This window comes from Takifugu flavidus, chromosome 22, assembly GCF_003711565.1.
Source record: "Takifugu flavidus isolate HTHZ2018 chromosome 22, ASM371156v2, whole genome shotgun sequence".
In the NCBI taxonomy this organism is placed as follows: domain Eukaryota; kingdom Metazoa; phylum Chordata; class Actinopteri; order Tetraodontiformes; family Tetraodontidae; genus Takifugu; species Takifugu flavidus.
In genome coordinates, this window is record NC_079541.1 from 6,312,155 (window position 1) to 6,334,893 (window position 22,739).

The 22,739-nt window shown below is 46.6% G+C and overlaps 2 protein-coding genes across 4 annotated transcripts; one reads left to right on the plus strand and one right to left on the minus strand.

Annotated features, from left to right (window-relative positions):
• Positions 1-1,299: 1,299 nt before the first annotated feature.
• lhfpl3 (LHFPL tetraspan subfamily member 3) lies at positions 1,300-16,996 on the minus strand. Its single transcript, XM_057022355.1, has 4 exons — positions 16,567-16,996; positions 3,425-3,655; positions 2,794-2,845; positions 1,300-2,706 (listed from the first exon to the last, which is right to left on the minus strand). The coding sequence occupies exons 1-3, from the start codon at positions 16,994-16,996 to the stop codon at positions 2,823-2,825; spliced, it is 684 nt and encodes a 227-aa protein (XP_056878335.1). The 3' UTR covers positions 1,300-2,706; positions 2,794-2,822.
• Positions 16,942-22,615, plus strand: orc5 (origin recognition complex, subunit 5). 3 transcript variants are annotated; one of them, XM_057022315.1, is made up of 15 exons: positions 16,942-17,077; positions 18,304-18,428; positions 18,639-18,731; positions 18,811-18,996; positions 19,258-19,332; positions 20,065-20,176; positions 20,427-20,557; positions 20,638-20,686; positions 20,954-21,044; positions 21,112-21,167; positions 21,289-21,401; positions 21,498-21,545; positions 21,615-21,725; positions 22,225-22,337; positions 22,406-22,615. In XM_057022315.1, the coding sequence occupies exons 2-15, from the start codon at positions 18,315-18,317 to the stop codon at positions 22,449-22,451; spliced, it is 1,338 nt and encodes a 445-aa protein (XP_056878295.1). In that variant the 5' UTR covers positions 16,942-17,077; positions 18,304-18,314; the 3' UTR covers positions 22,452-22,615. The 3 variants fall into 3 exon arrangements, with proteins under 3 accessions (XP_056878295.1, XP_056878292.1, XP_056878294.1); XM_057022312.1 differs by lacking the exon at positions 16,942-17,077 and adding an exon at positions 17,998-18,206; XM_057022314.1 differs by lacking the exon at positions 16,942-17,077 and adding an exon at positions 18,093-18,112.
• Positions 22,616-22,739: the final 124 nt, after the last annotated feature.

Consider the following 22,739-nt stretch of genomic DNA (forward strand, 5'->3'; position numbering starts at 1 on the left):
TGTTTATCCACGGACATTCCAGCCTGTACTCCTCCTCCTCTTCCTCCTCCTCCTCTTCCTCTGCCTTGACCCCCACCCTGTCAGTTACTCCTTTTTGCTACTTCTTTCTCGTCTGTCTTCGGTTCTCTACACAACCTATTTGTTTTATTCTAGAGGCTCATTATAGCAAAGCATTTCTTTTGTATAGAGAAAAAAAAAGACAATTATTTTTTTTATTCCTCTGTTCAACAATAAATGTCTGTTCACCGCTGCAGATTAAGAAAAGACCCATTTGTAGGAACCTGCCTCCCCCCCACCCCCGGATGCTGCACTCGTGTGTACACCTGAGTGTGTTAGTGTGAGTGAATGAGGAGTGTGTGTGTGTGTGTGTGTGTGTGAGAGATTTGGTGGCAGGAGTGGTTGAATCTCCTGAAGTAGGCCGAGTGGTCCTGGGACGTTAGCGGTTTATTTTTGAATATCAATGGTTATTTGTAGAAAGTGTAATTTAATGTATAGGTGGTTTCTCCAGCTTTCACCAGGAACTGTTTGTAAATATTTGCTTTTTTTTCTTTTCTATGCTTGTAAAATTTGCTCCCATCCCTTTTTTTTCTTTTTTTTTTGGAAATATGGTTGTATATACGAATACTCCTCTTGGCAAAGCTAAATGTTTCTGTGACCGTAGCGTTACTTTTATTTCAGCCCCCCTTCTCTCTGTTTCTCTTTAACTTTTTTTATTATTTGTGTGTGAGTGTATGTTTTCGTGGAGGGGAGAGACTCACAGACACTGCACTGGTGGCTATTTTCATGGTTCATTATAATAAATCACTGTTATGACAGTTTTATACAACCTGTGTCGTGTCACTGAGATAAACCTGAATTCCTTGCATTCATCACTTTATCAGCAATGATTGAGACTAGATCACGTGACAAAGATCTATTGATGGAGCTATAAGTCCTCCTTTAACCATACATTAAGTAAAAACGCGTAAAAATCAGATTTATGGTTAACATGAATGTCTAAAGGCCGTTTCAGCGAAATACCTATTTCCGTCCACTAGGGGGCACCAATATTCCAAAAACTTATCACAAGCGTGGTAAAACCTTCAAACGCTGTGATGTTCCACGTGTGCGTTGAAATAAAGTAACTGTGTGTTGTAATTAAACATTAATTGATTATTTTATTGTGTAAAAAAAAACAAAAAAAAACCTCCAGTTCTTACTGGTTGTAGTCCACAATGGCCGCCACCAGGGGTCAGTACAGAAACCATAATTTGGAGCCAAAGACGTACGTAATCGATTACTCTGTTGAATCCTCCAAAATGCGACGATTTCATCTTTATTTCTCAAAGACAAACACATAAACTCCTTCAGATCAACAGTGATAATATCAAAGGAGGCACGTTCACAGGGGTAATGTTGTGTGACATTTAAAACTACCCTACATAATTATATAAAAGTATCCAAGAATAGCAAAAGTGTGGGAAATTTGCTTAATAGCTTTCCGCCTGAGAGTTTTGAGCAAACACGACTTTTTTCCAATGGTAATTTTAAAATAAATTCAAGTCTTTGAAGCATAATTCAAATCTCAGCACAGGTTGAATATATATTTTATTCTGGAATCAGGTCGATTGTTTTCTGCATCCTTTTTTAACAATTGGAAGCTATGCTACGCTAAGAGCGCTGTAGTAGAAACCCTCACAAAAGCCAAAGGTCACGTTTACCTAAAATGGCTATCACAACATTCAACTAGAAATGTATAAAAGCTTAAATTAACCAACAATGTTTTTATAACAGCTGTATTCTGAACTGTTTTCAATATGCTAGTGATTCCCAGGACTTGAAGCTTTAAGCTAACATGTAGTATAAACATATTTATTTTCACTTGAACTCTTTATCAGAAAGCAAATAAGCAAATTTCCCTTGAGATTTTTTTAAAATTTTGTTTTAAAAGTGTATCTGTTTTGTACAGTCATATAGTCACGATAACAGTTTTAGATTTTAATCCTCCCATTTGGGGAGCTAGCTCTTTTAGCATAGCGACAGTGAACATAACAGGCCTAAAATAAACACCACACGGAAACTTTAGCATCTCTAGATCACGTCCACTTCATCTTTTCTGCAGCCCTTTTGAGTTCACCAATAATGTCGGGTCACGGTTATGGCACACGCTAATGCTGCAGTGGTGACACTTCAAAGTGAACATTTCAACGGAGACGTAAAATATCTACACAAAACTTCACATTAGCGTCTTTGATTCAGTCACAGATGTTTTTTATTACAAGAGATCCGCCATCTTCCCTTCTCTGGTGCTGTTTAAATGAAGCGTTTGGGAGTTTGTTAAGAACGATGCGACGCCTCCGTCACCTCCAGTCTGTTCAGTTCCGATTTGTGTCGGTCAAATTGTGGATAATTCGCTTTGATCTGATTCGGTTTGAGCGTCCTGCAGCTTCTGTCCTGCAGCAGAGTTACCACAGAATCAGGCCGTGCAGCCTGCACACACTCACTCACACACACACACACACACACACACACAGACGTTCAGTCTGATCACCGAGACAACACGTGTAAACACCAAAAATGAGTTTTTAAGGAATCTGAGATGAGCGAGGAGGCTACTTTAAATGTTCCTTCTCCTCCTCGCCGTCCTCCTGTGTTCTGGTCCCGCACACCGGAGCTGCATCCGCACCAGGTTGATCCCGAAGCAACGTCGTATCAAGGTAGCACCGCCTGCAGAAATGATGGGAAAATCACATGAAAGCTGTTTGTGTGTTGATTTAGAGCCACCTAGCGGTGAGGATGCAAACTGCAACTTACTTTTCTCTTAAATTGGACTTTTCCAGGCGTTATATGGCGTTATTTCCACTCTCTGTGGGGGAAAGAGAGGATTCAGCAACACTTCATCAGCGGGGGGGGGGGGCAGCATAATTAAATCCTGATTAACCTGATGGACGACGGTCAATTTCTTCCTCCCACATTCTATTTATTTTCAGTGCCCATCATTCACATCTGCCTCCTCTTCCTCACTGTCTCTCTGTCTTTGTCACAGTGGGTTTTGTCTCATCCCGGCTGAAAGGACATGATTCATCTGGACACTCTGGCAGTTATTGGTGTAAACAGCCATTAGTGATTCATGACTCTGTCCAGCATCCCCCAGGCGTCAATTAACCCCTGATACCGGTGTGTTCTTCCTCTCTGAAGCTCATCTTCCTCTCACTGCATCACCTTTAGCTCTATTCTCCTCTCTTTTACTCCTTTACCTGCTCTAAAAGCTTTCAGGGAGAGTCAATGATTGGGATTTTGATGTGTTTTTTAGCATTCCTGTATATAAAAACTGAGCAGAATCTAATTTGTGCACTAAGAGACGCTCCGAGATTTGGAATTCCCCTATAAATTTCCCCTGAAGGGAAACATTTGTCATCTATAAGCACAAGTAAACACTTCTTACTGTCTCCCAGCAGCTCCTCGGACATCAGACTGTCCTGACGGTTGCCCAGGACGAAGGCCAGGAAGGACAGGATGAGCGCGTCCATGATGCCCATGATGGCCAGGATGTAGGCCCAGCGCATCGAGCACGCCCCCAAGGTGTACTTGTCTGTCTGCTCGCCGCACATCCGCTTCACCTCGTCGCTGTCCCAGCCGTCTGGGTAGATCATGCAGCCCAGGATCAGACACGTACCTGGACGGAGAGGACACAACCGTGGGTCAGTCGCTTGACTCGTGCTCTCAGAGGCTATGCTAACAGATGAAATAGGGCATAAAACCAGGTCATTAGCTCCAAGTGTGCTAATGGATAATAGTGCCAAATAGCATCCCTTTATAATCCCGTCATTACCGGAGAGGGGCGGAGCTAATGTGAGACAGGTGAGCGCCGCCGCCAGGAGGCACAGAAATGCACAAATAAATCGCATAAAAAGGGAATTCGGGGAGAGCAGAGACAGAACGGAGGTGACGACGGTGTCGAAAAGATTCAGACGTGTGAGGAGAATATGTCCGACTTCATTAGCTGCGCGCTGCCTGGCCGGCAGCCACAGACGGCGAGAGGACGATGGTGTGGAACCACGTCTGCTGTTCTCATGTTCGCGCTCACTCACGCAGCCAGAACCCTTTGGTCACTGACGCGTTTCCACGGCGACGCGGCGGAAGTGTGAAAAGGGCTGTTGAATCACAACATGTTGAAACATTCAGGATCAGATTGAGAGGGTCCTCACAAACTTAGCAAAACAAGGCTAAGGGTCTGGTTTGAGAGACAGCTCGGCCACCAACAACCCATAATGATAACTATTGATTTTAGAGCGTGTCATAGCAACTACATTTCCCTGCAGCCTCCCTGTTCTTCAGAGTCCAGCAGCAGTTTCATCTTAACTTTATGTCTTTTTAGGAATTCCCCTTTTCTTCAACTCATTAATTTATCGTACTTTCAAGACTTTGCGTTTAATTCATGGCCACAATGCGTTCTGGGAAATGTAGTCTATTCAACCCTAAAGTGGATTGTAGCATTCAATTCCTTTTAATTCTCATTTTATGATGAAAGTGCTTCAGATCTGATTAAGTTCAGCCACTAAAGATAATTAGTGTAATTATTTATAATTACTGAAAAGGTTTAAATACGTTCAGGATGCCTACTATCCTGGCCAGGGTCGCAGGAATCAGCAACAAATTCACAGCCGCGACCGCATCTCTCCTTTATTTAACCACATCTTCCGCGGTGCATTAGCGCTGATTTCCTTTACGCGCATTAGCGGCTTTGGTGCAGCGCGCTGCGCGCTCCCGTGTAAACAGAGCGCTCCTGCAGGGTCTTCAGCTGTAATATTAATAGAATGAGTTGCGAGCCGTCTCAAATCTCCCACAGAGCTCGACTCTGAGATGAAGAGCAGGGGATCAAAGAGACTCCGAGGTTCTTCTCTCTGACTCCTGCGTCTCTGCTCCGGCTCCGCTGCGCAGAGACGCAGGTCTGTCGCAATCTCCACGCCGTCATCGCAGGCCTTTGCATAAAGCATCTACTTTTAAATCTATTTTTCTCAGAAAAACTCGTTTTTTTTTATTTAAAAAGTCCAATCTGATTCTACCCAACCCTCAGAAGGACAAGGCGAACGTTCTTTGGCGCACAGCAGCATTGTTGCTCCAAACAGTCCTACAAATGGCTTTCAGTCGCATTCTAATGCATTAAGTCTCCTCGTTTCCTGCTTAATAAATCCCCCTCATCCCAGCATCCACGCGTTCCCAGCCCCTAAATAATGAAACAGCATTATGAAACTCAGACATTCGGAGTCTTCAAACAAGCCTCACACGTGGCGGGGGGGGGCGAGGGGGGGGGGCAGCTGAGCAGCGTTCACGTCCACCGCTTCCAGCGATTTAGGTCGAGTGGCAAAACGCTGCTGTGTAATCAGCGAGGCGGCCCTCCAACGCTGCTGGGGGGGGGGGGGGGTGATGAAGAGCCCTGAGAACTCTTCCCCACACAGGCAGGAGGAGCCTCCCTGCCCCTCACTCCCCCAGCCCCGCCTAATGGGGGGCTGTGATTCTCTCTCAGGTTCCTCTCGGGAGACTTTAGTTGTGAGGTTGCAAAAATCTCCCAGAATTCCTCAGGAGCCCGGCTTTGATGTGGCCACAGCTGCAGCAGCCGGACGGAGCACGTGCGCAGTGAACCCTCCGTCACTTTTCCCTTTGATTCCTGTTTGCCTGAACAATCAGGAGGGAAATTCATTTTTTATTGAGACGACAAGAGAATTTGCTGGTGGAGAACGTGGTGATTGTGAACACACACACACACACACACACACACACACACGCACGCACGCACGCGCGCACACCGGTTGCCGGCGACAACCAAAGGAGGAGGCGAACTAATCTGGACGCGTGTCCAATCATCACACGCGACACTGAGGCACGTCTCCCAGCTGCCGTGTTTGGGTGCAGGTGTTTGTGCCATTCCGGGAGTCGCGCTCATCACGAACGCGTTGCACATCGGCGTCGAGGTGCAGCACAGCAAATATTATTACAAGGAGTTAATTAGTGCAGAAACTGGCAGACATGGGTGCAGGAAGCCTTCTGTTTCTACCCTTCTGTCATGAGCCGTGTTGCTCCACGAGAGAGTATGTGTGTTTGCGTGTTGGTTTCGCTGCACATCTGCGGTCCAGGTTTCACAGCATCATTACGGGGACCTATGGAGACCTGGGCTAGCCGTAATATTTTAACATCTGTGCAAATGCCTGGAACACAAAAATCAATATCAAGCCCCAACAGAGATATCTTGATGCGCACCTCCTCTGCCTCATTAACACCTCTGGTATCAGGAGAACGCTATCAGCTAGCTGGTGTAGCAGATTAATGCGCCGCCGCTCGCACAGATTTTTTCATCCCGCATGTTGCAGGACGCACCAGCGTGCAGAAGAAATTCCTCATAAGCAAATAAATAGTCCGCTTAAAACAGGTTTATTTCTGTAAACGGTAAATCCGTCACCTGTGGCAGAGCAGACAGGGGCTCAACATTAAGAGGATCAAATGAATAATGTCAACAGAGCTTAAAATAAATCACACACCAGAGATTACGAGGTCTTAAAAATGAGTCAAGTGGTTAAATTTCATATGGGCTCAAGGGAAATGTATGCTTTCCTTATTCAATAATTTCATTTATTGATTTATTTTTTACTATGCTGATGCCGGGGTCGCTGTGCGTGTTCCGTATGCACGCCGGCACAAGCAGCTGAAACAAAAGATCGTTTGCATTCGTCGTGCAACCAACATCTGCTGCGGACGATAAAGATGCAAAGAGCGGAGATAATCAACACCTAGCGAGGAGAAACAAAGCAGCTGTAGCTGTAGATTAAAAGACACATATACAACAGCCTGAGAGGCGCCGCGCTGGGTTAAAATGACGCGGACACTATGGAACTGTGAGAGATTTTAACCTTTCCAGGGGAGATTTTGCCGTCCTCACTGGAGTCTTGATGAACTAGTTGGAGGGTGCATTACTTCCTGCAATACAATAAAGTTGATTGAGGCTCAAATTTACTATCTAATGGTCTCTGAGTGGAGAGAGCAGCCCAGGCATGAGTGCCGGGTTAACTGTGAGTCCAGGAACTCAGATTGTTAGTGCGTCACCGTGTTTCAGAGGGAAGAGCTGCCATCGGTTCAAGGCAAGACACAATTTCATCATAAAAGACTGTAACACAGAGGTCGTTCAGGTCAAACAGAGTCAAAGTGCTGCTTTTGAGTCAGTGAACCATCATAGAATCTCCAAATAACGGCAAAATTGCTGCAGCGAAGCTAAAATCCAGAAACTAAAATGAGAGCCATGTTTAGCGAGTCAATTTTAAAAACAAATTCACCATATTTAGCCATTAGTAACATTAGCTCCTGTAGCTCTGAGATAAATGAATTTATCCAACGCTATTTATATGCTTTAACATGCTTACGAGGCAATAAACTTGGTTAGCTGGACATGCTAATGGTTCCAATTTAGCTTCAGAAAGTATCCATCTATGTAAAGTCGTGCGATAAAACAAATTAGCATTAAATGAAGACGGCCTCTGTGGTCCTTTTCCAAAGCTGCGCTGCGATAACGATCCTTTTTTTAGAGACAATGTGCATAGAAGTTGTTCTTATAGCTCTCCTGGGTGGAGGCCGTGTTTTCCTCCCGTACTTTCTTTGAAATGCGAGACCCCCGTTGCTAAACGCACCCTCAGAAGTTGCATCCAAACAGAGACTTCGTGGCCCCGTTGGATGTTGCTCCGCGTCGCTCTCTCTATTTTTCCCAGGTTTTCCAGCTTTAATCACTGCTGATTTGAGCTCAAACCGTGTTGAGGAGTGTGATGAGGACAGGAGCTGCCTGCTGTTCCCCCTCTGATTTCTTTGTTTACGGAGGAATAGGCCAAGGCGCCTCACCGCCACGCTCGCCGCATCCCCACACGATAAAATCAGATTTTTCTTTTCCCCAAGCTCTAGAGAACAGAACGGAACAGATGTTGCTCAGCAGCTGCCGGAGAACCGGAGGAACAAATCTGCCGATCTGCACCGCGTCCTATCCCGATAAACCATAAATGTTGTGTTTAGGGTCAAAGGGAAAATACACTTTCAACATGAGGGACAAGCAGAACGGGTGGGTCCGATTTGCCCAACCTTCCGTCACAGTCACCAGCCGCGGTTTGGCGTTTGATCGGCTGTTTCTTGAGCGCCCTCCGTCCTCTCGCCGCCTCCCTCAGATGTGGCGACAGCGTGCTTGATGACTTCGGCGGTTCTGAATCTTTAACGCTTGTCCCCGTTTTCACTCCAAAAGCGGCTGCCTTTGAAGTCGGGCTGAGGGAATTGCTTCGCTCCATTTCAGTGACTTCTAATGGGTCTCTGATCTGCGCTGATGGTGGAGGAGAACATGTTCTCCTCTTTATTTTTCTTACTTTAAAGTCTCCGTCTTACATCCGGCACAACTGATGACTAATGATGTGAGAGGGAAATATGGAACCCTGCTGGACTGCAGGACACCCATCAGATGGATGGACGCTGGTGGAACGTGAGGCAGTTTAAGGCTGCTTTGATCTTTCTCGAGCGCTTCCCTGGGCCTGCTTTGATGTGGTGAGAAAATTCTCTTTTCCAGCTAATTGTCATGCTGCTCCAAAGCTTGGCTAAGGTTTCGACCTGAAGCAGGGCTGGTCTCCAGGGGGCAGCAGATCCATTAAGGCACCTTGAAACCCCACGAGGCGCGTCGACGTTCCCGCACATTCGGCCCCAAGAGCGTTTCCATAGCGAACTCTATCTCTAGCTGCCTGAGAACATCAGCAGTGCGAGACACATTTAGAGTCCACACTCCTGATCCGTAACCTTTGGAGAACGGAGACTGTCAACAAACCCCAGAATGGAAAAAACACCTGGGAAAAACACGTCACTCAGCGATTAGAGAACCTCCGGCAAGGACTGTTCTTCAACCGGTTCCTCCCTGTAGTCCTGAGAACCTCCACAGGGAATCAAACGCATCAGTCTGAGAGGAGAGGAAAGCCAGCAGGAGCGGACGGATTCATGGGCGGGTTTCAACAGGCCGTCTCCAGCCTCCTCACGGAGGAATCTACTGTGGATGCCGTCCTTATCGAGGCTGAAGCTGTCAAACATGTTCCTGTCCTGAGGACACTTGTGCATCATTCGGACTTATGGAGACAATCAGTGCAACATCAAAGCATCACTTTCATCCTGACTACAAATTTGAAAGTAGTTTGCACTTTTACCTGAAGCCTTTTTACGACAACCATAAAACAGGAGGGACGGAGGGGCAGTTTGCTGTTGGGAGGTCTGCGATCCACACATTCATATCAGTAGATATGAACCTGCAGTTAAAAACCTCCAGAGAAGCATTTTCATACCATCTCGCAAATTCCTCAAAATCGCAAGGCATTGATTTACACGTGACCTCCTGCCTGTCCGAGGCTTTTTTAGATGGGTCACGGTGTCCTTGCATGGCCGCCTAAATGGTCCGTCTGTCTCCTCCATCCTGGCCCCAGGGATCAGCATCCCCGCCCCCTCCGGATGGGATGTCTGCCCAGTCTGGAGAAACGTTCATCCACAGTGAATGCATCGACTAGCAGCACGACACATTATAGGTGGGAGGGGTTCAATGTATTCTCTCTGTCTTTGTGGTTCCAATAAGTGTGGATTCAATGTGACATTTACCTGTGGACAACGATAAGATATGATTGAATTTGTTTTTGTAATTAAGTTATATCAGGGTCTAATTGGCCATCAGAGGCAGGATCGTCCACTTTTCCTGCCAAAAATGGCAAAATCTATAGATTTTAGACTTTTAGACTCGTGATAATCAGGAACTCGGATGTTTTAGGCTGCGGAGAGCCTGATTTTGTGAATTTTACTGGGTCCAGATTCCTGGTTTCTGCAGGACTTATGAAAATTGAGGGGACTGATGAATTAAAAACAACTCCCCTAACTGACAGATGGTTAAATTTCCCCCCAGATGCGACAGAACAATTCCTGTATTCATCATCTCCACTTCTGTGAATAATGAGTTCTTCTCATTCTTCATCAGACTCGGGAGGCAGCAGGAAACACAGACGTGTTGTTTTCTCCTCTGGGACGAGCTCCTGCTCCTCGAGACGCTCGCGTTCCCCCGCCGGGGGATTTGTACTGATCCTTCGCTCCGTGGTGAGCAGGCTTTTTACTGGCGCTCCCTCTGGGATGCATTGAAAGGGATAAGGCAGCAGATTGGGAACCAAAGTGCTGCCGAAGCTAACCTAGCAGCGAAGATTACCGCAAAGGGTCGTCGACTCTAGAGCTGCCAATCACGTCTCTTTGGTGCTCTATTTTCTGTCCAAATCCCGTGCTGTTAGCGCTCCTGCTGCTCGGTAACTCGCACCTGATTAGGAGCTCTACGCCCTGCAGAGACTCCAGGAAGGACTTCGTTATCTCCACATCAGCGTCAACGACGTCCCTCTCCGAGTCCCCCGGCTGCCGAATGGACACTTCCCGTCATCGTCCCACCAATTTACGAGGCGGCAGGGACTCTGGAAAATGCCAGCGGACCTTGAAAGCGGTCTCGTTTCTGTCTCTGGCCTCAGCGAAAACATGAAAGCCCCAGATCTCATGAAAGATTCATGGGGCCTACTTCTGGCAACCGCGGCAGAAAATCACAGCAGCCTCGCAGACAGAAGCGTCGCTGTTGAGGAAGCTCGATGCTCCGCGCGAGCAAATTGTGGGTGTAATTAAATGTTCAAGTCGTAGAGTTTTTAATAACAACGGCAGAATTTCGCACTTTAATCTCTTTGCGCCAAAGCACCACCTCAGTTATCCAGAACTGTGCAATGAATGCACAATTTGGTGTTAAATAGAGCCCCTAAAATATAGACAATGCAATACGTTAGTGCCGCTCAGCTGACTGAAGCATTCCTTTACTAGTCCTCTTTTACCTGGTGTGGTGCTTTATTATTTGTGTGGTGGTGTCCTTTATGTTTGAGACTCAGTTGCTTGATGCTAATGACTATTATTGGTGTCTAGGACATCATGGAGGACTGGTGAGTCCGTCTGAACGGTACACTCCAAACAGCCCTTTTACCTGACCAGAGGAGGTGACTGAAACGCCTCAACCCAGACAATCACTGTCAAGGTGGATGAACTGGAAATAAGGGCCAAATGCAAGTCGGAAGTTGGGCAAACTGTTAGCATTCACTGAAACGTGGCTCAGAGAAGCGGAGAGGGACCAAGACCTTGCTATTAGTGGGTTCAGCACGACAGGTCCCCAGAGATTACAGGGAAGAGCCGGGGGAAGTGGGGGGGGGTTGGTCAGTCAGAGTTTCTGTAACACCGTTGTGTTCTGGGGAAGGTTACATTTACGCTCATCCGTTTGGAGGATAGCGTCTCATCTCTCCAGGCTTGCTTTGGCCTCGATGATTGGGACTAGTTCTATGGCAACCACAGAGATGTGTTCTTTGTAGGAGAGGCTGGCGGCCCATCGCGCTCCCAACATGGTCACATCCTGTCCTCGTAGTTAACCTTCAGGCCGTTGCCTCAACGGTGACGCTAAATATTACATCGCATCTACTGTTAGACTTCTAAGCCGGGATGGCGGTTGTCATGTTGCCTGTTCGCTATCTGATGCTACATCAATGCTCCACGCTCCAACAACTGCATAAAATGGTGTAAATGTATAAAATACGACTAGCTAACGTTCAGGAGGAGAGAGGCTTTTGCTTTTGAATCATTCCATTTCCAGATGTCAAAAATAAGCTGAGACATTTAATTGCAAGCTAATTTTCATGGCTTTATTATTAGTTTCCACAGTCATAAGACATTTTAAATGACTTTTTTTAAAGCTAATAAATGGAATGCAAAATCATCAGCATAGGCCACCTTGTGATGCTAAAGTGAGCTTGTTGGATAGCCATCCCTCTCTACATGAATCTGACTTTCCGCTCTGTGGAATTACGATCTGAAGGCTCTCGATGTCTCTTCAATCTGGCTGCGAGGCTCTTCTGCGTTGCCCCGTCTCACATAATCTGTCTTTCACTGTTCATTTCAGGTCCTAACCACTCTGCAATCAAGACTGTCACTCACACTTAAGGCTCTAACTACCTTCGCCATTCCCCAATCAGACACACTCGCACTTTACCGCCGGCCTGCTGGTCCGTCAGAGCCCGGCTAATTTTCAACTCCTCGTCAACTGCAATTATCAACAGGTTTCAGCAGCAGATGAACGTGACCTTGATAGCATCAGAGCAGTTTCTCCGTATTTGCCCTCGTTAACAGCAATTTTATGCGAATGAGTCCATAAACATCCTTCTGCTCCGATTATGACACTTTGTATACTTCCGCTCACCCTAACAAGTGACCAAAAAACTAACTTCTGAACTCAACTACCACATTTCTTGCACCTGGAATACAAACTGACAAAGCTGCGAGCATCATAAACGCTATTCTCGGTTAGCAGGGGCTGAAATATCAGCTGAATGCTAATATAAGCAGCAATGTGGTCTGATTTAATAATAGAAAGTTTGGGAAATGAATCACGGTGATATTAGCAGTTAGCAGCTATGCTTGAGCAAATTTTCTCAGTTTATTTCTTCTAATGCTGCTTCTAAAACAGCTAACAGAGCAATAATGTAACATGCAGAGAATGTAACAAATGTTAGTATGGCAATGTGATAAAATATGGTTGTTATCCATCAACCTAAGGGAGAAAAATGCTGCAGTTTAGCGCTCACGTCAAACCATCGGAGGCCTGGAAATCCTCCAAAGCGAAGCCTTTTCTATGGCGACTACGGAACGGCTAATGTTTCCCAGGAAATCGTCAGTGCAAATGAATGTTAGCTTCCTCCCACGGTAGCAGCTGATTTGCGAGCCAGCTGACAGCTGAATATTACAACCTTAATTCTGGCTCGGATCGCAGCGTCTCGGATGTGTCGGATCTCTCCTCTCCACCGGATCCTCTGCCCCATAAAAAAACGCCCTCTGTGACATCTTTGCATCGTATTTATCTTTGAGATGACAGCTGTAGGAAGTGGATCGCTGATCATCCATCTGAGTCATTAAAATTCACTTTTTAAGCATTTATGAATGTGATTTTCATGATAGTGTCTTATGATTTATTGCCTTATATGTTTAGAATTCCAAAGCTATATGCCTCTAACATTGAGATCTTTAAAAATGGCTTTGAAGTTCAAAGCCATTTTTAGACTGGCCAGTCACAATGGGGATTTATGAGGAGTTACCAGTTACGTAACTGGAAGCGTCTAATGATCACATGTTGCTCGACCGTCCCTTTAAAATCCTCATTAGTTAAAGGAGGTGATCCTTTTCTTAATCCTCGGCCCCGGAATTAGGCTGTAGTGGAGATCCGAGCCTTTCAGCTGACTCGGCTGGCTCTTCCTTCAGTCTGCATCGACTGGTTTGAAAATCATCCTCCCTCCTGCCTTAGCTTAAAAAAAAGAAGGCTGCTTTTCTCTTCTGCACGGCAGAGAGCCAGCAGGGAACCAGCTGAGCACTTTTGGAGAGAGGGAACAAACAGAAAGAGTGTTTCATTAAAAACCCTCAGGTGCTGGCATCGCTTGGATTTTTGCTGCTAATAGCTTCCGTGTGTGTGTGTGTGTGTGTGTGTGCGTGTGTGTGTGTGTGTGTGTGTGTGTGTGCGTGTGTGTGTGTGTGTGTGTGTGTGTGTGTCTCATGTTGCGTCACTGTAAATCCTTTCAGACTTGTCCATTTTTTCAGTGAACAAGTAAAAAAGTCACGAAAATACAGGATGTTGTGTTAGCTGCTCCCCCTAAAACACACTCCCGGACTCACGTCCGTGCGTCTTTTTTCTTTCATCTGATTAACGTCTGATTTCTGTAGGACGATGCCAAATTTGTTGTAGCTCCGAATGGAGTCCTCCTAGGTCACGGGGCAGGACAGTACACCAGCGCTTTCTTACTGAGTGTGCACGAACGCACACGCTAACATGGATAGCCGCGGTTATTTGGGCTAAACTCCAGCGTAGATTATGCTGCCTAATAAAACTTGAGGACACAAAAATTCATGTTGTGCTGGGGACAGAAATAGCACACACACCCTGTTAGCATCTTCGCCTCGCATTCTTTATCCTCCTCCCCCTCACATGCGGCATATCCTTCCCCAGACACGGCGATAAGCATCAAGCTCGGCTCTGCTATCTGAAGAGGTGTAAAATTGAATAACCGCCGGCGCAGCGAGCTTTCATATGTAATAATATCAGTCGGTTAGCTTTATCAAACGTGTTATCAGGAAAACAGAGGGCCTGTGTTCCCTCCTGCAGATGTCCCCTGACATCCTGAGGAGCAACATTTGGATCAATAAACCTCCAGCTACCAAATGGAGCTTTTATTTCTGGCCCAGAACGTCAGGCTATTGGCAGGCAGAGAGCACCATGAGAGGCGCCACTTACTGCACATGGAGCGGCCGGTCAGAGGACCAGGACCCGGGCCGAGCTTTGGAAGCTCTTCAGCTTCGCCCGCTGCTGATTCTATGGATTTGTGGCTCTACAGCCTCTGAAAAAGGGCATCTGTTCGTGCCGTGGCAAAGTTGCTGCGTGTTTGTGTTTACATGGAGGGGGACCAGATGGCCGTCAGAGCTCTGGAGAGCGCCCAGGTTATCGAGCGCCAATGAGCAGCAGCGGGGTCGTTCTAACCTCAGCTGCCCCAGCATCACGGATGCTTTATGATAGCGTTATCAGTGTCCCCGCATCGACAAGTTTGTGAGCACGGCTTCATCACGTGCACTGGAAAAACGGTGTCACGCCACGCTTTAACCACCTGGTCCCAACCTGGAGGTCGATTCTGCCTGCTCGTCTTTATGACATTTTTTAATTCAACACAAATCTGTAGATTTTTTCGAGGTTGTGAATTCTCTTGGTCTGGACTGGAAGTGCTCATCAGACATTCGGGACGCGTCTCGGCGCCGAGCTGACTTTTAAATCACATCACAGCCGTCCGTTAACCCCGGGAATGACACCTGACACGGTGGGTGTTTTCACAATCTTGGTGGGATTTGAGCGAGAGAGGCAGAGATTAAGGGGGAGAGAGAGCGAGACGGCAGTTAACTCACGGGCGAGATGGATGGTTCAAAATTCGTTTGGCAAGGAGAGAGAGGTGTCCCCGTGGCTTTTATCACCATAAGAAGTGAGCCTGCGGGGTTTGGGTCAGTGCCTGCAGGTTCTTGCCTCCCACAGGGGCCTCTTTCATGGATTTGTACATTTATACTCTTGATTTTAGGTGAATTTATTTTGAGTGTTGTTTGAACGTTTATTCACTTTGAGTAGCCAAGGCCTCCTTTTATTTATACTTTAACAAGTGCCCCTACATGGAACAATGATTGCTAAAAAAAAATAAAATTTGAAATTTCAGACTGACTAACCTGGTGCATCGTGGGTAATGTAGTCCAGCAATTTAGGGACAAACTGGTAATAGGAGCTGCTAACAGGTCACAGTTCAAAAGGCTACCATTTGAACATTTTTTTACTCATTTTAAGTAAACTTTTTACATGTAAAATTGTTGTATTACATACAATATACAATAATTACTATACCAAGAAACAGCTGTCCAGTGTCTCTACTCAGGTAAAAAGAAGAGAAAGAGTCCAAAAGAGTTAATATCTCAATAATAGTTGTCATTTATAGGAGTGTACACATTCTGAATGACTAAAAATGCTTCTGTAGGCAACAACCAACACTCGCAATGAGCTTAAAATACACATAAACATATTTTAGAGACTTTTTTTAAGTTATTAAAACAATATTATGTGTGTGAATATCTTCATATCTTTTAAAGTCTGAGATGTTTTGGTCATCTTATAGCTGCTTTAGCTTATTGAAACATACATGTGTTTGCAGATGACACCACATCCTCAACAAGAATGCACTAAGGAGGTGTAAAGCATTTTGGGTAATGTAGGCATATAAAATGAAGGGAAAGATTCTTTGTTTCCTGCTATTTGCTGTTATGGTGTCATTTCTTTGATGTTTGCTTTATAAGGCTAATAACATAAATGAGGAGAGAACGGTATGACAAAACTAAAAAAGGTAAAAGTTAAAGTTAAAATACATTTTTCTGATAGTAAAGAGAAAATTCTGTAAACCCACAGTTAAAGGTCATATAGCTCATTTCTAAAGTCTGGGCTGATAAATAAAGCTGAGCTGCACTTGATATTCCAACTGTTAAATCTGGAAGGACATGAACAACTTGGCAGAAATTCTCCAACCGCTCCAGCAAGCAGGCTGGAAACCTGACAAAAAATAAGTAAAGAAATAAAATAGGCACAATTTGCCCGTTTTTAAGGAGTATTTGACTTGGTTTACTCCGACTCTGCTCCTAAACAGACTTACCTGTTTCTGAGCGGCTTTGTGATACGATGATTGCTCTTATTGGCTGATTAGTAACAAGGTTGTTGATGTGTCAAACATTGAACCAAATAAGCAGGTAGATGTCATTTTTCTTTAACGATTTCTTTTCTTTTTCTTTTTTGTTTTAGTACAAACTGACCACGGAGCCTGTACATCAATCTACACTCGGTGAATGAATATAAGGGGAAAAGTGAATTGTGGATTGTAACGGCAGGAAAACGAAGTGGGTCCGGTGCCGACAGTCTCCTACCTGCTGCCAGCTGCATCCACCCGCAGATCTTGTACACCGTCCCGGTGCTGCAGAAGAAGAAGAGGGCGAAGCAGCCGATGCAGGTGAGGACCAGCACCATGGACATGCCGATGAAGAAGGAGGCGGCCTTGAACGCACTGGACGGGATGGCGCTGAACTCGGTGAAGCTGCCCTGACAGGTCAAGTCCCGGGACAGCCCGTTCCCGATGCAGTAGTGGAACAGACCGAAGTAGCCCGCCTGCGGAGTGTCCGCTCCGTCCCCGATCCAGTAGGGCTGTATGAAGCACACCACGTTGACGATTGCGAAGAGGATGGTGAAGATGGCCCAGAGGACGCCGATGGCGCGGGAGTTGCGCACGTAGTTGGTCTGATAGATCTTGGCAGCCTCGGAGGCGGGGAGCATGGTCGTGCTGGGGGCCCCGGGGATCATCCTCCGGGTTAAAGGGGTTCTGCGCGGTCCTCCGGAACGATGATCCTGCCCTCGAACTCACATCTGGCGCATCTGATCCGAGTAAGGCACCGCTCCGTGCTGCAGAACTTCGGACAGGTCGCACCCTTTGGTTTTTGTCTGTGTTTTATTCTTCGTGGCTGCGGAGTCACAGAACCTGTGCTCCGGCATCCATGGCACGGTCGGAATTTCTGCTCTTCTGCTGTTTTCCTCCGATTCTCATCACCAAAACGAAGCGTGCGCGTCGGAGCAAACGCTTCAGAACCTCTTTTCCGAATGCAGAGAAATCACATTTCTGCACTCTGTTCACTTGGACATTCCGCGCTCAAGCTTCGGTTCTGTCATCCAGATCTGGCTCAAACGGTTCGCCCGTGACGCCTCGACGCCGAACTGACCGCAGCTCAGATCCGATTGAAGCAGACTGGGAGGATAGGCCTGTTTATTATCGGCCAACCCACAGCCCTTAATCCGAGGCTGACGTATTATACCGGCAGCTTCACACTCGTGAATTCTTAAACAGACATTCTACAATGATTTCGAGTGAGGGAATATGTGCCAGCAGCTGGATGCAGGAAACTGTAATGAAAGATTATTCACACTACCAACACAGCAGCAGCAATAATGAACTGTTTAAGGGCAGGTTTGTAATATAGAATTGTAATAAAACCATAATAAATCTGGCATAGGGCCGCGGCGACTATATTCAGCCTTAATTAAACTCTTACGGTCGTCATTATTGGCTTTTGGATTCTGTTGTCTTGTGGATTAGACAAAAACAAACACAATAACTATCATTCCGACTGATTGAATTAAAGTCCATTTTACTAAAAATCGCCTGGCAAAATTCGGTCGAAAACTAACAAAAATTAGGTATACTTCACCAAAATCACAGATTTTCCTGTATCAAAAAACCTTTCTGTTTTAAACTACGTTACCCATAATCCTCTGATTCCATACGTGACTTCTGATTGGCTGCTGTTAATAAGCGTCATTTGACGTAATCTGAAGGCGCGCGGGAAAGCTTTAAGACATCTCGTTTGACTGTTTCCTTGTTTACTTTTTATTCTTTTCGCTTCGTTTGGACACACGTTTACAAAAGTATGGATCTTCCTATACGCGTCGCTTTTATTTCCAGCCAATAGCTATTTTTATAAAATCTTACTCAGCGTTTCATTTCGTTTTTGAGGCCGACGTAAGTTTTCGTGAGAGTGTGGCATCCTAAGCTAACCGGTCGTTCCTTTATCCGCACGTCCAGATGTGTTCAGAGCGGAATGTGTGTGTTGTTGTAGACGGTGTGAGGATGACGGCGGTGTTACAGCAGCCAGGCTATGATGAAGAGAGGCTCCGGCAGGCAGCAGAGCAGCTGCCCAGCAGAGAGGTCCAGGCGGGGATGCTGCTGTCGCTGATGGGAGAGGTGGGTGTGCTGATGTAGGAGATGTTGCAAGCGTTGACCGCCAACTACGTAGAATAATCTTGCTACTCTACAATGTTGTTTTAGGGTATTATCACTCTTCCCCGAGGGAAATTTAAGCTCCATTCTTGATACCGATCTTCATTTTCAGCCATGAGATGAGAGCTTGTTTGTTTTTGTGAGTGTAACTGGTGCTGTGTTTTGCCCCTGTAGCCTGACCAGTACAGCTACCCCTCCATCTTCATCTATGGCCATCAGGCGTCAGGCAAGAGTTACGTGATGCAGGTTTTGCTGAGGGAACTTGAGGTGAGAGCTGGACCTGATACGTAGAGAATGGAGCCTCAGAAAAAGCGATTGTGCGTCATCCTTTCTCTTTCCCCTTAAGTTGCCTCACGCCGCCGTCAGCTGCGTGGAATGCGTGTCCGCTGCGTTGCTTTTTGAGCACGTGCTGCGGTCCTTCTTTGGTGACGACGCGGCCTCTCGGCTCCCCCGCAGTCCCTCCCTGTCCGACTTTGTGCGCGTCTACAGGCAGCAGTGCTCCCAGTCTCCTGCCAAGCAGACGCGATACATCGTGAGTGCACCGACCTGAGATCAGCCCTGGCGCGCCATGTCAAATATAGGCCCCGACGTCAAGATTACTACGCCGACGTGATCCTGTTGATATTATTAGCAGTGATAAGTTATGTAATTGGGTGCTGGACAGATGTGTTAACCTGAAGAGAGTCCAAATTTAAAGCCAGCACGGGAAATTGTTTCCACAATTGTGAACCACTGCAAAGCTTTTCTGCTGAATGTGGCTGTTGCACAAGAATGAAGCCAAAATGTATTTCAGGTGATGGAAAAAGCCGAACTTCTGAGAGATGCCGATGCCAACATCCTCCCTGCTTTCCTCCGCCTTCAGGAGCTGGTGAGACAGTGCAGCAGCCCCTTTGCATTTGTTATCGAGCTCTGTTGTTCCTTTTTGCTCTGCGTGGATGATAAAGAGGAAGCAGAAGAGCCGTTCTGGTAATGAACGACCTTCAGCCGAGCGTGTGGATCTCGGGGGACAGCCGGGCACGGCACTGAAACTAAAGCCACAAGACAGTGCGAGACGTTGAGAGGATGTGTGTTTTATTTAAATGAAAGCTGGTGTTTGGGGGATGTTGAAGAATCGGCCATCTCGGCATCGGGCCCCTTCAACGCCGTCTAATGGGGATTATGAAGTGATAATTAGAGTGCAGCTTGACTGGCACATGAAGAATAATGGGCTTGTGGAGGACTGTTGTGCCTGTAATCTCCATTATTATGATCCCTGATTACTGTCCGGAGTGTATTTTTTCAGAGTAAAATGGGCGTTGCCGTCGGTCTGCCCCCTCTCGCTACATCCTACATCCAATTATGTGATTTATTGAGTTTTTCTGTTGTCGGCTGAATATATTGCTGTAAACAACACTTATGTTGAGATTGTTTGGCACCAGTTTGATGGTGATTAACTTAAATTTAACTCAGATGAGTGGCAATTTTTTTTTTAAAAAAAGGGCGATTGCAGGTACCTGTTAAGTCTCTCCAGGATTAATTAACCAATCCTGCGATCAAACCGCTGCAGCAGCCTCTTTGTTTAAGGACGTCATCAACACTGTCACACATCTGGCGTCTGCAGGTGGAGGACAACATCACCGTCATCCTCCTCAGTGAGATCGTCTGGGACAAGTTCCGGCCCAACACCGGCTGTTTTGAGCCCCTTCTGCTCCATTTCCCCGACTACAGCAAAGGTAGGATGGCGGCGCCAGCCGCGGGCCTCCACACTGATTCCCAGCTCGCCGCGTGCATGTTAGCGCCGCGTTCTTTGCAGGTGCGCCGCGAGATGTGCGATTTTGTACCTGTGATTTTGTTCCGACACCTTCGGAAGGGAGAGAAATTCATACTCGATCACCACAGAAGTGGCTCCGGAGAATTTAGACTAGTTTAGACAGTTTTTTTAATCAACTTTTTTAATCGTGTTTGTGTTTATTTTGCGTGTAGGTGAGCTGCATCAGATCTTATCCCGGGACAGACATCCTTCCTACTCAGCAGAGCTTTACTCCTCCTACATCAACATCCTGCTGGGAGTCTTTTACTCCGTCTGTCGTGACCTCAGAGAGCTGCGTCACCTGGTCAGAAGCTTAAATCACTCGGCCCCTCGTTACCGTCCCCGCGTGACTAACGACCTCTTTCCCCCTTCTTCCATTTCAAGGCGGCGCTCAACTTCTCAAAGTTCTGCGAGCCGCTGTTGGAAGGAAGAGGTAAATTATGAAACAGGTGCATTCGTTCATCTGACAGCTGATCAAATTTTAAAAGTGCCCCTTTTTTGCGGGAGGATCTGTCAAACGAGTTCGGGAAATCAAAGAGAAAGTTTTTAAACGGCACCGACGTGTCCTCACCACCACTTTCACGGCTGTTGTTTCATGATTTAGACCTTAATTACTTGTCTGCCGCTGCCTCGGGGTCTCATCCTGTCTTCTATTGTTCCACTGTCTCTTCCTGCTTCTTCCCCCCGGGCGGGTCTGCAGCCAAAGAGACGGACACGCACAAACTGTGGAGGAACATCGAGCCTCATCTGAAAAGAGCCATGCAGACCGTCTACCTGCGCGAAGTGTCCAGGTTTGACCCGTCTCACCTCAGTTTTCCGACCAGCTGCTGTTTTCTCATCATTCTCCCCCCCCATCAGTCTCCAGTGGGAGCAGATGCAGCAAATGGAGGAGAAGGAGTGCGGAGCGTTGAGAGGTACGGACGCACTCTCGGTCCCCGTTGCCCTCGGTGACATACGTGACAGATGTTCCATGGCTAACTGGGAGCGCTGATGCTGTGCAGCTGATCACCAGTGGTGCGTTTCTCTTCCTTTCAGGTTTATCTGCTCACACTCACATCGAACTGCCTTATTACTCCAAGTTCCTGTTGATCGCTGCTTATCTGGCCTCCTACAACCCTGCACGCACGGACAAACGCTTCTTCGTAAAGGTGTGAGGAGAGTTCGTGGTTATTATTGACACTCCCTGGGTTATGGTGGCCGTGGGATTCATGCAGAGTGAACAACCTCGGCTTTTGTCCCCACAGCACCACGGTAAAATAAGGAAAACTAACTTCTTGAAGAAAAATGAAAAGGTAAAGCAAAGCCACACCTGCGATGATGTTTGAGATTATGAGTTCTAATTCAACCTGTCGCTGGTTCAGACGAGTAACCACCTCCTGGGGCCAAAGCCTTTCCCTCTGGACCGCCTGCTCGCCATTTTCTACAGCGTGGTGGACAGCAGAGTGGCCCCCTCTGCCAGCATCTTCTCTCAGGTCCGGTGCAACGACAGATGTTGAATATTTATGTCTTCAGTCTCTCAGGTCGCTACACTTTGTTTTTGACATGAGATGCCTTCGGTGTCCTGTCCGATAATCGTAAAAAATGACCTCTGCCGAGGAGGTTGAGTGGTTAACCTGTGTCTGTAGTCTCCCTGTGGATGTAGAGCCTTCTCTTATCTACTGTACCACTTCCTGGGTTATATTTAGAGCTGCTGTGTTTCTGTACAAAACCATTTGAATTATTTAATTTCTTCCCTCATTTGCCACACAAGAAAATGGAACATACACTCTACAACAAGCAGTTGAAATGTTTCACATGTTTTGGGTTTTTTTTAGTGCGAGTGGCCCAGTTTAAAGTTGAAACAGACGTGACCGAAGCTTCGCCCAGTTTTTGACCCATATGGTCACGAGTGTTTATTATAAAACCAGGCCCGACCCCATTTGTGCTTCGGGCTCCCATGGTTGAACACCTCTCCGTCCTCTCTCCATTTAGATCTCCTCTCTGGTGACCCTGCAGCTGTTGACTAAGGTCAGCCATGACGACCAGCTCGATGCCCCGAAATACAAATGTTCCGTTTCCATGGACTTCATCTGTGCCATCTCCAGGTGTGTGGAGCAAACGCCGCCGGGATCAACCGCCAGACTTTTCACTGACAGTCCTTCTTGTCTTTCAGGACGGTGAATTTCGATATTATCAAGTACTTGTACGACTTCCTGTGAGGGGATGAGGAAGAGGAGGAGAGGCCGTGACAGTAAGGCGGACTGACATTAGCAGCGACACGCTCCACTGCCCCCTAGTGGTGACAGACGCACCTACTGTTGACGGGAGCTGTGAATATTGATGAATAGTTTGTGTAAAATAAATGGCACCTTGCCAGAAATGGTGTTTGATCACCTTTCTATATGGAATGTGTCCTGTTTTGAGAAATAGCCGTAGTGTTTCTGACTAGAGTGATCTTGGCATCATGCAGGTGACTCATCTCTCCGCTCCGAGGGGGCTTGTTTTCC

Coding starts and splice junctions, on each gene's coding strand:
- lhfpl3 (XM_057022355.1), bottom strand. CDS start 16,996: ATGATCCCCGGGGCCCCCAGCACGACCATGCTCCCCGCCTCCGAGGCT. Junction 3,656..16,566: donor GTGGATGCAGCTGGCAGCAG/GTAGGAGACTGT, acceptor CTCTCCGTCCAG/GTACGTGTCTGATCCTGGGC. Junction 2,846..3,424: donor CGAGGAGCTGCTGGGAGACA/GTAAGAAGTGTT, acceptor TTTCCCCCACAG/AGAGTGGAAATAACGCCATA.
- orc5 (XM_057022315.1), top strand. CDS start 18,315: ATGACGGCGGTGTTACAGCAGCCAGGCTATGATGAAGAGAGGCTCCGG. Junction 18,997..19,257: donor CCAAGCAGACGCGATACATC/GTGAGTGCACCG, acceptor AATGTATTTCAG/GTGATGGAAAAAGCCGAACT. Junction 19,333..20,064: donor TCCTCCGCCTTCAGGAGCTG/GTGAGACAGTGC, acceptor TGGCGTCTGCAG/GTGGAGGACAACATCACCGT.